The 13,992-nt window shown below is 40.4% G+C and overlaps 1 protein-coding gene across 1 annotated transcript in view; it reads left to right on the forward strand.

Moving 5' to 3' along the window:
- mntb (MAX network transcriptional repressor b) overlaps positions 1-12,034 on the forward strand; it is an 18,041-nt gene extending 6,007 nt beyond the window's left edge. The window contains exons 2-6 of the mRNA XM_015036656.1: positions 1,428-2,022; positions 2,102-2,143; positions 2,675-2,786; positions 9,166-9,358; positions 10,457-12,034. Of these exons, the coding sequence (XP_014892142.1) occupies positions 1,428-2,022; positions 2,102-2,143; positions 2,675-2,786; positions 9,166-9,358; positions 10,457-11,271 (1,757 nt within the window). The 3' untranslated portion in view covers positions 11,272-12,034. The remainder of the gene's footprint in view (positions 1-1,427; positions 2,023-2,101; positions 2,144-2,674; positions 2,787-9,165; positions 9,359-10,456) is intronic.
- The last annotated feature ends 1,958 nt before the right edge of the window (positions 12,035-13,992 follow it).

Here is a 13,992-nt window from a genome sequence, read left to right on the forward strand (position 1 = left end):
ATTGCGCCATCAAGGGGTTTGCAGAGTCATGCAGAACAGAAACGAAAGTCTTGCCTAATGAAGCTGGGCCTCTTGACAATTGGTATTGTCTATTGTGTTGGAAGTGTTTGGCTGCTGTATTAGCAGCATGCAGGTTGAGGAATCCCTGGGATCTTCTGTTTTTGATGTAGCTGTTTCCATGGTAATGCAGGGTTTTCCACATTACTTTGAGCCTGGCGCTGCAGTGTGTACTAACTACTCACTTGCATCGTTATCTGTGTGTTGCAGGTATTTTTATCATTTTTTTTAATTTAATGCTTTTATCTTCGACTGGTGGTTTATTTTTAGACCGTCCCAGTGCGAATCCTGGTGTCTCACAACTGTCCTCTGCTGTTGTTGGTCAGCTGTCCTGAGGTAGCCTGGGGCTGGAGGCATGCTCAGCATTGGACCAGTCCAATCACAGGGCAGAGCTTCTCACACAGCTTCTCTTGTTTCCACGCCGTTTCCCACATGATGGGAAACGGCATTTGTTTGCATAAGGTGTTGTGAAGCTGACTTTAGGTATGTTGCAATAAATTAATTAATCGCATGATAAATTAAAACAAGTTCAATAATTTCCATTTGGGTGATTTATCGTTTTTCTCTTTTCTCTCTTTTTCTACCAAAACTGGATGACAAAAGTCTTCAGTCTGGTGCTTTTGTCTCACCTAGTTGTTTTTTGAAGGGCAGTTTTGTTTGTAGAGACTTCATAATTCATTTTATGTGTTGTTCTTGTTGTTTTGTTTATTTATTTTGGATATTTAAAATGTGTTTTGCCGGCAACCTGAGTAGGATGTGACCGTTCATTCTTAAGTGAGGCAGTTGATACAAAAATAAAGATGGCGGTGCCATACCAGAGCCCAAAAGAGAAACAATCCAAAGGGATTCAGGTGTGCAAAATACATTTTATGCAATTCTGTTTCGAAACATAAACACTCGACAAGCTCCTTAAGTTTGACCTTAATAAGAAGCATCAACTTCTCAGCCAATATTTACTGATTTGTTACGAAGACGATGATGTGACAGAAAAGTGGAGGGCATAACTTATAAAAATTGTAACATGATGGAAAAAGACATGATGCCAATAAGCACGGTTGATTTCTAGAACTGTCTACATTTAATAATGTGAGAAGACCACCATTTTTTAAATGTATTCAGTATTTAATACAGTTGACAAAAAAAGTTAAAATATAATGATGTGCTTGTCTTTTTAAATTCAATAAATGAAAAATTGATCCCTGTATGTTATGGAAAGACAAAAGTTTTTAATGAATCATTATTGATAAGAGCAGTCAGCTCTAGATTAACCCAGTGATCAATAACTTGCTTCCTATTATGAATCACTTTAATTTATGTGAATTTCAACGTGCTGTGTTTCTGACCGAATATTATCCGTCGCTTTTCTGCAGAGGATGAGCCGTTTCAGGAGAAGGAAGCCATCAAGACGGAGGCTGAGTCTAAACATGTGGAGCTTGTCACCTCACCTCTGCCTGTCAGAGCCAACCACACTGCTTGGGCCGATGAAGCTCTTCGCCAGCAGCCGCATCATCCTCCAGCCCCTCCGCCGCCTTCTCTCCCACCTTCACAAGTTCCCATCGCCGTCATCCCGATGGTCCCGGTTGTCAATGCGACACCCTCTGTCCCCCCTCTTCCTCTCACTACGCCGATCGCTGCAGCTGCCACTTCGCTCAGCAGCCCCCTGCCTCCCAAAAAAAAGAGCACTTCCTCTACGGCGTCGCCGCTGCAGCAGCAGCAGTCAGTGTCTCATCACCTGTTGTGCCCCTCCCAGATCAAAATGGAACCTGCTCAGCAGCTGATAGACGTAAAGCCCAGCCTAGAGCAGCCTCAGATGCAGATTCAGTACTCGGCTTCTATTAGTACCAATGGCTCTGGCTCCCATCATGCACTGGTTCCCCATCAAGCTCCACCTACACCTCAGTCACGCCCCAACGGCGTGACGATAGAGGACCTGAGGGGCATGGAGGGCAAGAGGAGACCTGGAGGGTTAGTTCATGTGTTTGAATGGTGCAGTTAATTTAAGTTTGAGGATCTGTTCATGTTTACATGGTATTTTATTTTCCAGAGCGGGAACCAGAGAGGTGCACAATAAGCTGGAAAAGAACAGGTTAGTCTTTATGTTGACATGTTTATTGTTGCACCTGATGAAAAAGTATCAAGAATTAAACGTAATAACAACATCCAGACATTTATTATACAGTCACGTACACTGTTTCTACTATTTTTAAATAACATTTCCACTGTGTTTTTCTGCACTGATATGCTGTATTTTAAGTCATTTGTTTTGTTCAGTGTTCAGCAGACATGCACATTATGTACATTTTTGAAAAAGTGATCCAATTCAGTTGCCCAACATTTGGATCACGAGTCTGATATCTTTATTTTTAATAACTACACAATCTTGTACAGTATGTGATGACTATTATTGTTGTTTTTTATATAGTGTTGTTAACACTTTAAGAACATTTATGTGAACATTTACATCTGCTGCTGCTGTCACACCTGAATTGATACTGTGCAGGACAATAAGACCTACTTGTAGAGTTTATTCAGTGAAATTGTTTTGGCATTTTTCAGTTTGTAAATGCTGTAACGGTGAAACAAAATTTTATTTTGTTTTTTTCTTAAACGTCTGCAGGAGAGCACATCTAAAGGAGTGTTTTGAGACGCTAAAGAAAAACGTTCCTAATGTTGATGAGAAGAAAACCTCTAACCTCAGCGTTCTGCGCAGTGCACTCCGTTACATACAGGTCAGTAGGTCAAATATTTTGGAAAAAGTCTCATTATCTTCTTGTTTCTGCTGTTTTTCTCTCTTCTGTGGGCTAAAGCCCCTTTGTTTTCTCTCAGGGTGAAAATTGGCAGTGAATTCAAAAGAAAAAAAATTGTGAATGAACTCATAAGTTTCCCATCATCATGACTGGTTGGCTTGGCAATTTATCTGAACTGACAAAAACGTGAGAATATAAGATAAAGTTTTAGCTAAAAAAGTAAAAAGCAATCATAGTTGCTCAGAACTTGATTTAGCTGTGCAGAGAACTAATGCTGGATGTGATTATGTGACGTTTTCTCTGGGTTGACTACTTTGCGGCCTGGGGCTACAGTAAATGCAGTGTCGCCTTTTTCTGCAGTGAATCCTCTGACATTTGAAGTTCAATGTGCTGCGCAATGGAAAGTTAGTGAGCGGAGCTAAAATAGGCCAAGAGATGGGGGAATTTGTTCATAACACGGCTGGCAGCAAGATCACGGGGAACAGGAACCCCCCTGGGAGAGGAGCCGGGTGGATTAGAGACCCTGTTTGGGAGGGTGAAAATCTGAATAAAAGTTTAACTCTTTAACCAACAAATAGCCTTCAACAAACACTGAAACACTTGTATAGATTTGATATGCAGTTTTGTTCTGTAATGCATTTATTTAGTTTGATTTAGATGTAAATCAGCATTTTGTTTTTCTTCCTATAGATCAACACTGGTGAGCTGATATTAGCTGGTTAACTAGTCAGGCTGTCTGCTCCAGTAGCCAGGCTGCAGGCAGCTTCTTTACATTTTGAAACGTTAACTTTTTAAACCTTCAGCGAACTGTGACACTGGTGTTATGCCTCTGTTTGACCTTAGCTGAAAAGTTACCCTTTATTTTTCCTGTGAGCTGTTTTGCTGTCACCTTCTTTTTTTCTTTTTTACATCTTTTTGTTTCAACACTGGGGTGACTCTGTCACCATTTCGTAAATTACTTCTGTTTAATCCTATTCAGGACTTTAAAACATTCATATTCCTGTTCATTTTCACTCCATGCAGTTTTCCCTGAAAATGAATGAGCTCATTTTGATGCTGTTAGGTGTTCAACAGCTACTTAATCATAAAATCACACCCTCCCAGATATTTTTTCTTCCTGTTTTGGCAGCGGCGCTCATGTAAACCTGTAAATGCGGTCTGTCTTTCTGTTTCTGAGCCATGTGAGATCTGAGCACATGGCGACAGCAAACCCGGTGACATCACCGTCACTCACCTCCTCTGATCCGCTGTGCTCTTTGAGACTGCAGAGAGAGAGGGAGGGAGGGAGGCGATGACAGGTGTTAACGATGTAGCTGTGTTTCCATGGTGATAACAGGGGGATAGGTAGAGATTCACGATAGCGATGTCAGCTTTTTCCTCTTCATCTCTGCAGACTTGTATCAAAATTATTGGGTACCAAAAGGGCTTCTGTTTTTTTTTTTTTCTTCCTTTCAGAAATACCTGTTGGATTTGTAATTAAGCCTGCAAGAGCAGACATTTTTACTCCAGAGACGCAGGAATCTTTTAAAAGGAAAGAATAAAAGAGCAGAGGGGGGCGAGGGGGGAAGGGCATTTTGGGGGACCGATCCAAAGCGCCCAGCTGGCCAACGTCCAGCCACATCTTTCCTTGTATGCAGCCTTGTACTTTACCCTTCTTTCTTTTACAAACTGCTTCTCTAGCAGCCTGATCCCACGTAGGAGGTTGCCACGGAAACAGCTATGGGTGGCAGCAGTTTCCTTGGTGATTTACCACAGGACGAATGGTGACCGGGTTTGCATGGATGAACAAAAGTACTCCAGAACTTGTAGTAGTTGGTTGTGGACTCATTCAGAGTTGTCCTGTGTCTTTGCTGCAGTTTTCATTACTGTTGAACTTTTTCACATTTTGTTATGTTATAAACCAGAAACCTGAGTACATTTTACTAGGATTTTATCTTTAGACTAATACAAAGTAGATGAATATGAATGGGGTACAAAAATAACAATACAATATAAAAAAATCTTTCTGCAAAAAGTCATTGTAACACATGAACAATTTTCTTTCTGCTAAAAAATAACATTCCCACAGCACAATGCTGCCATCACCATGACAAAATGCAATTATTTTAGTAATCAATTCATCAACAAATTATTATGGCAATTAATCAGATAAAAAATGTGGCACATTTTGCGGCAGATTTTTCAGCAAATGGCCTTTAATGAGTCTGTATACTCCGATTAACAATTAATCAATTATTAAATTAGTTAACAATCGTTTTAACAATCAATTCATCACAATTAATTTGGTTAATTTTTTTAATCTCAACTTCTGAATTACTCTTTGGTAGATTTCGTTTTTGTGATTCATTTATTTATTCCAAACGAGTTTAAAAGAAACAAGAGAACAAGAAACTGGTGGGACAGAGAAAAACGTGAATGCATAATCAGGAACAAAATTACTTGTTTACTTATTTATCTACTTTCTAAGCTGTTGGATTTTATTTAGCTTTAGTTATAACCTGAAAAAATTTATAAGTGTTTCAGTGATATGAATACATTTGTGTGGAAATCATGTGGAGAAAGTTGCTTTTTAATAAAAGCCACCAGTTTTATTTAAGCTTCATTAAAAACAACCTGTTGCTGCAAAGCTCAGTTTTATTTTTGTGTTTGTTTTACTCACCGTCATTAAATCTCCCTGTGAGTTTTTGTGTTGAACCGTAAGCTGCTGAGGGGTCGGAGTCGCTCCGGCCTGGATCTGGTAGCTGGAGAGTGAATGGAGCAGAGAGGAATGTGGCTCACGTGAGGCGCCGTTACGAGGCCCACAGACAGAAATATGGCTTTCCTTCCTGAACTGCCAGAGCATCACATTGGGTTTCACCTACTCTGTTGTTTTCAGTTTTCACAAAACGACTCGGGTGTGCTGTAATGAAATTAAGTAGACGTAAACAAAAATCCCTTCCTTAACCTTCATCCCTCTCCAGCTCTTGTAATCTATGTTAATGTCCTTAGCCTGTCACGCTATGTGGTGTTTTACGCCAGTTGACACGCAAAGAAACTGGGTCACACAGATGGAGTATTGGGGCTGGAAAAGCTTTTCTTCCCTTTTCCTTCTCAACCAGAAAATAAAAAACTGGAATCGCCACACTTCCCCCCTTCAGCCAATCAGAATTGGGACAGAAGCCTTTTAAATGGCAGGGTATTAAGCAAAATGATTTTATCCAAGATAAGAAAGGGATTTGCATATTTCCCTCTGGAAGTAAAACATTTTCCTCCAGTTAAAGGAAATTCAGAGAACTGACTCTAGATAATTCCTTGAGTTTCTTTTTATTTGAAGGCGTGTGCATAACACCTGTCATGAACAGAGGAGTCTTCATGAATGTTTATGACTGCTTCATGAAGTGTCATTTAATAAATAATGACATTTTTTAATTCAAAGTTGCATTAAAATTACATTAAAAGTGTCAAGTTTGCATTCTTCTGTAAATAATGACAATTTTAAAGCAAAGTCAATGAAAAGTCCATTAAAAGTGTCAACTTTGCACTAAAAGTGTCATTATTTCACGTATGATGCATCATGACAGCAGCCATAAACATTCATGAAGACTCTTTCATGTTCATGACAGGTTTTATGTCAGTCTTATGCTCACTTGGTGAGTGAGTGTCTACAGGACAAAACGTTCTGCAGCTAAGCACAGGTTGGTAGGAGACTCTCATAGTCTTTGCTGCCATGATTACAGAGAATCAAAATTATTTACACCAGCAGTCTCAAACTGCATTCCTCGAGGGCCAGAGTCTAAGATGTGTCCCTTGTCCTGCACGTTTGAATTAAATGGCTAAACTGCATCACTAACATGTAATCAAGCTCTGCAGAGTTCTGCTAATGAGTTAGATCTAAAAGTTACAGGATGACCGGAGTTTGAGACCCAAGCATTAAACATGTCTACATTTATAATGCCGGTATTTTATCTACTTTTATTGAGTTTTAACCCTTCCAGACCGAACTTGGAGGCAACGATCCAGCCAGATTTGTAGCACCGCTATTCTGCCACATTTTGCTGTTATCTGAAAAGTTCTAATGGTTTCTGTCAGAGTTGACACCTATTAAACACAGCACATAACACAGGAAAGACAAGAGAAAGTTAGATTCTTAATACTCGCGAGGAGAACAGACAGAGATGTGCTTTCAGTTACAATCTCCTACTGCTCTGAAGCACATTTGCCTGCTCCTCTCTTTTTATTGTCTTTAGGATCCCTAATCACAGAGAGCGCTGTAACTCTAAAGGGAGGGGGAAACACTTCACACAGTCACAGCGCCAAGATTATCACTAACTAACAACACAATCTATCTCGCACTAGCTTATCTAGTTCCTGACCCAGGATCAAGCAGGACAAGTTGTGAATCTTCACAGCGATGGTTTTATAGCTATCTAAGAGGTCAAAGCAGGGCGTTCTGTGAAGAGCTGCTGTCACTGCTCTTCTTCAGAGAGGCCTCCTCTGAAGAAGGAAGCAGAGTGGTTAACAATATAGAAACATTTCTAAAAACATATGACTAAAACAAATAAGAGTACATAAACTAACAACATATAAAACAGTATAACAAATAATTGATAATGATACAATTTACCTAACAGTTTCTAAAAGGGGAGATGTTGTGCTTTCCAATGTCAGGTTATTACGGTAATTTCACCCCCGCCATAGCAGGAAGTGAAATTAATCTGATGAGACACTCTTTTAATACACAGTAAAGTGCGATAATAACTTGCTAGATATTGAAAGTTCCAGTTGTTATGGATAAATGGGCAAATATATTTATTCACAGGACATTTAAATAATTTCGTACAGTTAAATTTAGCAAATGTATCCAGGTGAACATTTGAAACTTGGGTCTTATAGGGTTAATTCATAAATTGAAGCAGAAATATTGGATAGAGACCTACTGAGTTCAGCAGAAGGATGTACGTTTGTCGCTCTGCTCTAGACACGGCTGTGATTTTAGCTGGGTAAGTAGCCAGTCTGCCTTGCTGCTTGCAGGTGTAGTCTTAATTATGTTAAATGTAAAATTGTAAAATTTACTCTTTCACGCTTTATTTCATGTTCCTTCATCAAAGTGTCGCTTTGACTCATTCATGCACGTTTGAGGAATCCTTGAATCGCCTGTGTCAACCATTCAGGTTGCCAAAGCTCCTTCAGACTAGCGGCAGCAGGAAGGAAACACCAGGTAGAACTGCGAGTGTGATGAGTTTATTATATGAACTGCTTCTCAATCCAAAGCTCCTAGGAACGGTTGTAAACTACCGTTCCTGGAGAAACGTTGGAATGATGCACCGAAAGTGGAGTGTCAGAAAGAGTAGGAGCTAAAGAGACAGAGACTAGTTACAAAGCATCAAATTACGAAGCCAAATTTTGTTTATCTACAGCAACTGAAGGTAATATAGTTACTTGATTGTGTAATAAAAAGGCACCATGTGTCATAACACCGGCCCTTTAATAAAACTGATGGGTGGAGCTCGTTTAGATTTCACAACATTACCGTCTCTGTTTTTCCAAACACAAATATTTCCAAGCAGCTGAATTTTTCCATTTCGTCATTAAAGGAAATATGTAGGAGTTTGCTGTCAGCCAGCTGAAGAGCAGTGCGCAGCAACAAGTGGGGGGAGAGGAGTGCTAGAGAAAACCCTCGTCATCTTGACATTTTCTCTTTAAAAAGACAGCAGTACAAAAAGAACAACACAACATGTGAAGTGTGTCACCATGACAAGCTGCCATTTACACGACTACGGTGGCTCACAGGGGACATCAGAGGCATCTTTTAATGATGCAGGTCCTCGTCCTCCCAGTGGAATGATGCTGGTGTGTCTGCTGACTCTGGGTGCGGCTGCAGAGCTTGTTGTACAAGCAGAGATAAGACTAGACCGTTCTATAATTACCTTTCAAAATATACTTGTGCAACATTTAAAAATTATGTTGTCTTCATTTAATAAAGAAAATAAGTGTAATTTACTACTACTTTACATTAACTGTGTTAGCAAGGAATATTTAGTTTTATTAGGATGTCAATAATCATACTGAAGTTGATAATGGACCTAATTAGTTGGTGATAATGTTTTTCTTGTTATAATTCAACTTCTTGTTTGATATTTAACTGCAGACTTTTTTCTGCACTAATGAGTTTTTTTAAAATGAATATTAAACATGGAAATATAATCTAATTTGTAATTTTGTACCAATTATACCATAAAGTCAACTTAACTTGAACAATTTCAGTGTTTTTGCAGAATCTGTTTTCTGTTCCTACTTTTTCTTTTTCATTCATCGTGTGTTTTATCTTAAATTTGATGGAAGCTGTTTGTTTCACCCTGTTGGTGATTTTCTCCCCTTGAAGACTCTGAAGCGTAAGGAGAAGGAGTTTGAGCACGAGATGGAGCGTTTGGCCAGAGAGAAGATCTCCACGCAGCAGCGGCTGGCCGAGCTGAAGAACGAGCTCAGCCAGAACATGGACGCCATGGAGATCGACCGAGTCCTCCGACAGACCATCCAGCCGGAGGACGACCAGGCCTCCACGTCTACTGCCTCAGGTGCAAAACGGCTGCCAGACGCAGTTTTTTCACTAGTGCACCGGTGCAATTTAACCTGGGTGGGTAGGAATCAGGCTGTTCTGCAAAGGCCTCAGAGGTTTGCTGAAGATGATTAATAAACAGTATGATGAGTTATAAAACAGTATTTCAAGCTCCGCAAACTTACTAAGAAATGATCTTTCTACTAAATTGCACTGCAAAAACACAAAATCTTACTAAGTATTTTTGGTCTAGTTTTTAGTGGAAATATTTTAGTACACTTAAAATAAGACAAAACTAACTCATAAGCAAATTTTCACCAAGATATAGGAGCTGGTTTTGAGTAAATTATTTCTTAATATTGATGAAAAAGAACAAGTTACATTGCTGGACTATTTCTCTTATAACATGTGAAAATGTCGTATTATTAGTCAAATAATCTGCTAGTGGAATTAGAACTTAAGCAATAAATCAATTAATTGCATGATAAATTAAAACGAATTCAGTAATTTCCATTTGCCTGATTCATAATTTTTCTCTTTCTTTCTACCAAATACTGGATGACTGCAGTCTTCAGTCTGATGCTTTGGTCTCAACTAAACCTTAATTTGAAGTACAATTTTATTGACAGAAACTTCATAATTAATTTTATTTGTTGTTTATGTTGTTTTGTTTATTTATTTGGGGTTTTTAAAATGTCTTCCAGTTCCAGTGTTAAACGTTCATTAGAGTTTAAAGTTTATTGATCTTTAGGAATGTGTTCCAGCATTATTATGCATTTATCATTACATTATTGGAAAATGGTCTCCTAACAACATTTTGACTTCTGGGACAATTTATCGTCCAGTCTCATTTGTTATCGTTACAGGCCTAGAAATCGCTGCACCCCTAGCAATTACTTTTTGCTGTATTGGTTCTGTGTTTTCAGTTTTAAAAAACATGAATACATTTAAAAGTTTTCTGGATTATATGTTGTAGAGGAAAAAAACATGTACAAGTTTTTCCAGTTTATGTCGCAGGAGAAGCTAAACTATGAAAACAAAATGTTTTCATTTTGGAAACTGCTTCTGTAAACGCAGTTTCCTGTCATGATGTCACAGTTTTGTGTCTGTTCTGCAGAGGGAGAGGACAACTTCGACCAGGATGTGGACGAAGACGCTACAGCCCGTCCCGCTCCAGCGTCCCTCCAGAAACCGGCTCTGTCCATCCTTCAAGCCCAGCCGCTCCTGGCTCCACATCTGTCCATCCAGCACGCCGCTCTTCCTCTTTCCGGAGTCCTCGCCGCCCCTCCTCCTGCTGGCCCTCATCCTCCTCAGGCCATCGCCCCCGCGCCGCCTCCCGGCCCCCCTCCTCCTCCTCTTCCTCTTCATACTCCAGCTGTGCAGGTCCAGCCGACCGTCATCGCTCACGCCGCCGTCTCACACCCGTCGGTGATCCACTCGGTCAGTCACACCCTCCCAGCCAACCACAAACACTTAGCACACATAGCCCCATCTCCGGGTCCCGCCTCCTCCGCCCCGCCGCCGATGGCGGCGGCAGCGGCGGCGCCCGTCACGGCGACCCACCAGCACATAGCCCAGCCCATCGGACACATCACCGTCCACCCGGTGGCGCACCTGGGGGCGCCCCTCGCTTCCCACCTCCCGACTCTGTACTCCCAGGGTGTGCCGGTCACCCAGCCCACCATGGTGGGCCACATCACCCACACCTTCACCCACCACGCGCTGCCGCACATCCAGGCCGGCGCTCAGGCTAACACTAACGGAGCGCAGGTGAGCAGCACCGCTGTGGTGAGCCAGGGCAGCCCGTCGCTGGGGAAACCCACGGCGGTGCTCGCCCCGCACCCTCAGCTGGTTGGCCAGGCCGCTGTCCTCAACCCTGTCACCATGGTTACGGTCCCAACCTTCCCCGTCAGCACGCTCAAACTGGCCTAAAGCAGAAAATCCTCCGCACGCCCCGACGGAGAGGCGAGTTGGATTCAGACGGCCCGGATCTGCGTTCGGTCGGGTCCGTTGGCTTTGGATGCGAGAATCTTTGTGATATTTCGGTCACAGTCTGCTAATGACAACATTGCTGCAGACTCAGCGGGTTCGGGCCATTGTTGGTGAAAACGAGACTGTGACATTTGGCTTCGCCGCAACGTCAGGAACTTAGTTTGACCTTTCCTCTTCCTGCCTCTCTCTCTTTTATTCCTTTCCTCTGCAACCAGAAGCACTAAGACGATAAGCTCAGTTCACTCTCAGGCTCCAGAGATTCACTTCCATCAGCCTCACGCTCATTCGGTGAAAGGTGTCGTCAGCTCTCAATGCAGTGATACGAGTGTGTTTCACACTCTGATGTGATGAAGAGGAGAAGCATCACTGATCTAAATAAATTATTCACAACTGCTTCGGTCATGTCCGAAGGAGAATATTCCAGATTTTTTCCCTCCTGTGCTCCAGCTTCACCCAAATTTGAACTTCACAAACCAAACATAAAATAGAGAGAATTTGTTTAACTGCTAATTTCTGTTCTGCTGTTTGGATCTGATTATATGAACACATGTTGGGTGATAATACTGAGCAGAAACCTACAGGAAAAATTCACATTTCATGCAACAATTTCCGTCTGCTCTTGTCTCAATGTTCCCCCTCTGTGCGTTTTATTTTCTAGCTGTTACCACAGCGCCCCCTGCTGCCGTACAGCACAGCTTACACTGATGTCATTCACACCCTTCAAGCTTTTTTTGAGTGCTAAAAGTGCCACAAGGTAATAATTAATCAAAAATGTCATAATTCAGACAAACAAATGAATTAATGAAATATGTTGGAATTATTTGAATGTGGCAGTAATTAAATGCATAATTGGAAAATAATCAGTTGTTAAAACTATACAGAAATATTCCAGTTTAAATTTATTTTATGGCTCTTGTGCTCCAGTGCAGTGCACAGTTAAGCTCTCTGAGAGATTTAATTTTAAAAGTTTCAATCAATCCAGAAGCATGTTTCTGAATTAAAATGAAACGTAGGTCGAAAACAAAAATGAAATAATCTAAAAATAATGAATAATTTGTTTTATTTTAATTTTTTAGAAATTTCATCTCAAAAAATTATTTAACCTTTCTTGAGAATGAGTGGAAAACTCTTTATTCCCTTTACAGAAATCATACCTACTTTTTTCATGTTTTGATTGGTGTTATAATGATTTATCTTTTAAGAAGATCCCAAGTTCTTCCAGTTAGAAGAAACATGTTGGTAAAGTTAAAAGATTATTTTAAACCCTAATCAGATTGGGATATTAACTGTAATTGTGATTGGTTGAACTATGAAGGTTTTTTTTCCCCTTTTTTTTTTATCGAATTATGGCACTTTTTGACGTCCGTAGAAGTTCAAACCGCTTCTTGAGGCTCTGGAAATTGGTCTTTGCTCATATCAGCAGATACTGTGAGCCTTAGTTAATATTTTCCACTCAAAGAGCTGGTGTCTAAAAATAAAATTAAAATCTGTCGCTCTTGTTAAAAAATAATAATAATAAAAAAAAGATTAGAAATAAATGCTCTTAGTCAGAATTGGGAATGTGTTCTGACGCCCACTAATGAGTAAATCAGTGTGTGTGTGTGAATGTTTATGTTAGACTAAACACGTCATTCTCTCATTATCGTACGTTAACGCACTGCAAAAACACAAAATCTCACCAAGTGACTTTGGTTTAGTTTCTACTGCAAATATCTTAGTACACCTGAAAAAAAAAAAAACTTCCAAGGAACTTTTTAGCTAGATATATGCCCCAGTTACACGACGACGATTTCTGGTGAAAATGGAAGAGTTTCGTTGCGGTTGCACTGTACATTTACACGAAAATGGCGAATGTTTTCTCTGACAACGGCACAGTTTGAGAACGGGTTCCAGACTGCGATGTTTCTAAAACGTACCGGTGTCCGTTGTCTTGTAAACAGAATAAACGGATCTTTTCTTCCAGAGAATCCTCAGCTCATGCGTAGCATGACACATTTCATGACAGCTCTCTCCAATCCACAGAAGAAGAAACTACAGAAAATGCCAGATACCAGAGTATTATTTGTGCTTCTGACTCTTATAAATCTAACACGATGCTCATTTTATACCTCTTCACTTAAATCATCGAAGACGGATCTCATGCAGCTCCACTCCGTTAATTAGCGGATATATGCGACGAAGAAACACGTCGAGGAGGCGTTACTGGACGCGAACTGGGACAGCAAGCCAGTGGTGGGATAACTTTGTAAACAATGTAGTCGATGATGAAGAATGGAGGGAGAACTTTTGTTTGTCCAAGCCTAGCACCAACTAGTGGTGTGGCAGGGGCATTACACCTTGTCGATTTATGCCGTTTCTGTGTAAACAAAGATTGTAATTAGAACGTCTTCATGTAAACGTGTTGATCGAAACGAAACAAAAATTCCATTTTCATTGGATCATTGTTGTGTAAACAGGGCCAGAGAAACTTGTTTAAGTCAATAATTCTTTAATATCGATGAAAAAGAACCCGATTATTTCACTTATGGGAAAAATGTCTGCTAATGGAACTACTGCTTTTTCACCAATATTAAGGAGTTATTGACTTAAAACAGGGATGTCAAACTTTTTTTTTATTGAAGGCCATATCAAGATTATCAAGGTTATGAATGTCCTCAAAAG

Source organism: Poecilia latipinna, unplaced genomic scaffold, assembly GCF_001443285.1.
Source record: "Poecilia latipinna isolate Pla-1442-1.1 unplaced genomic scaffold, P_latipinna-1.0 Scaffold375, whole genome shotgun sequence".
In the NCBI taxonomy this organism is placed as follows: Eukaryota; Metazoa; Chordata; class Actinopteri; order Cyprinodontiformes; family Poeciliidae; genus Poecilia; species Poecilia latipinna.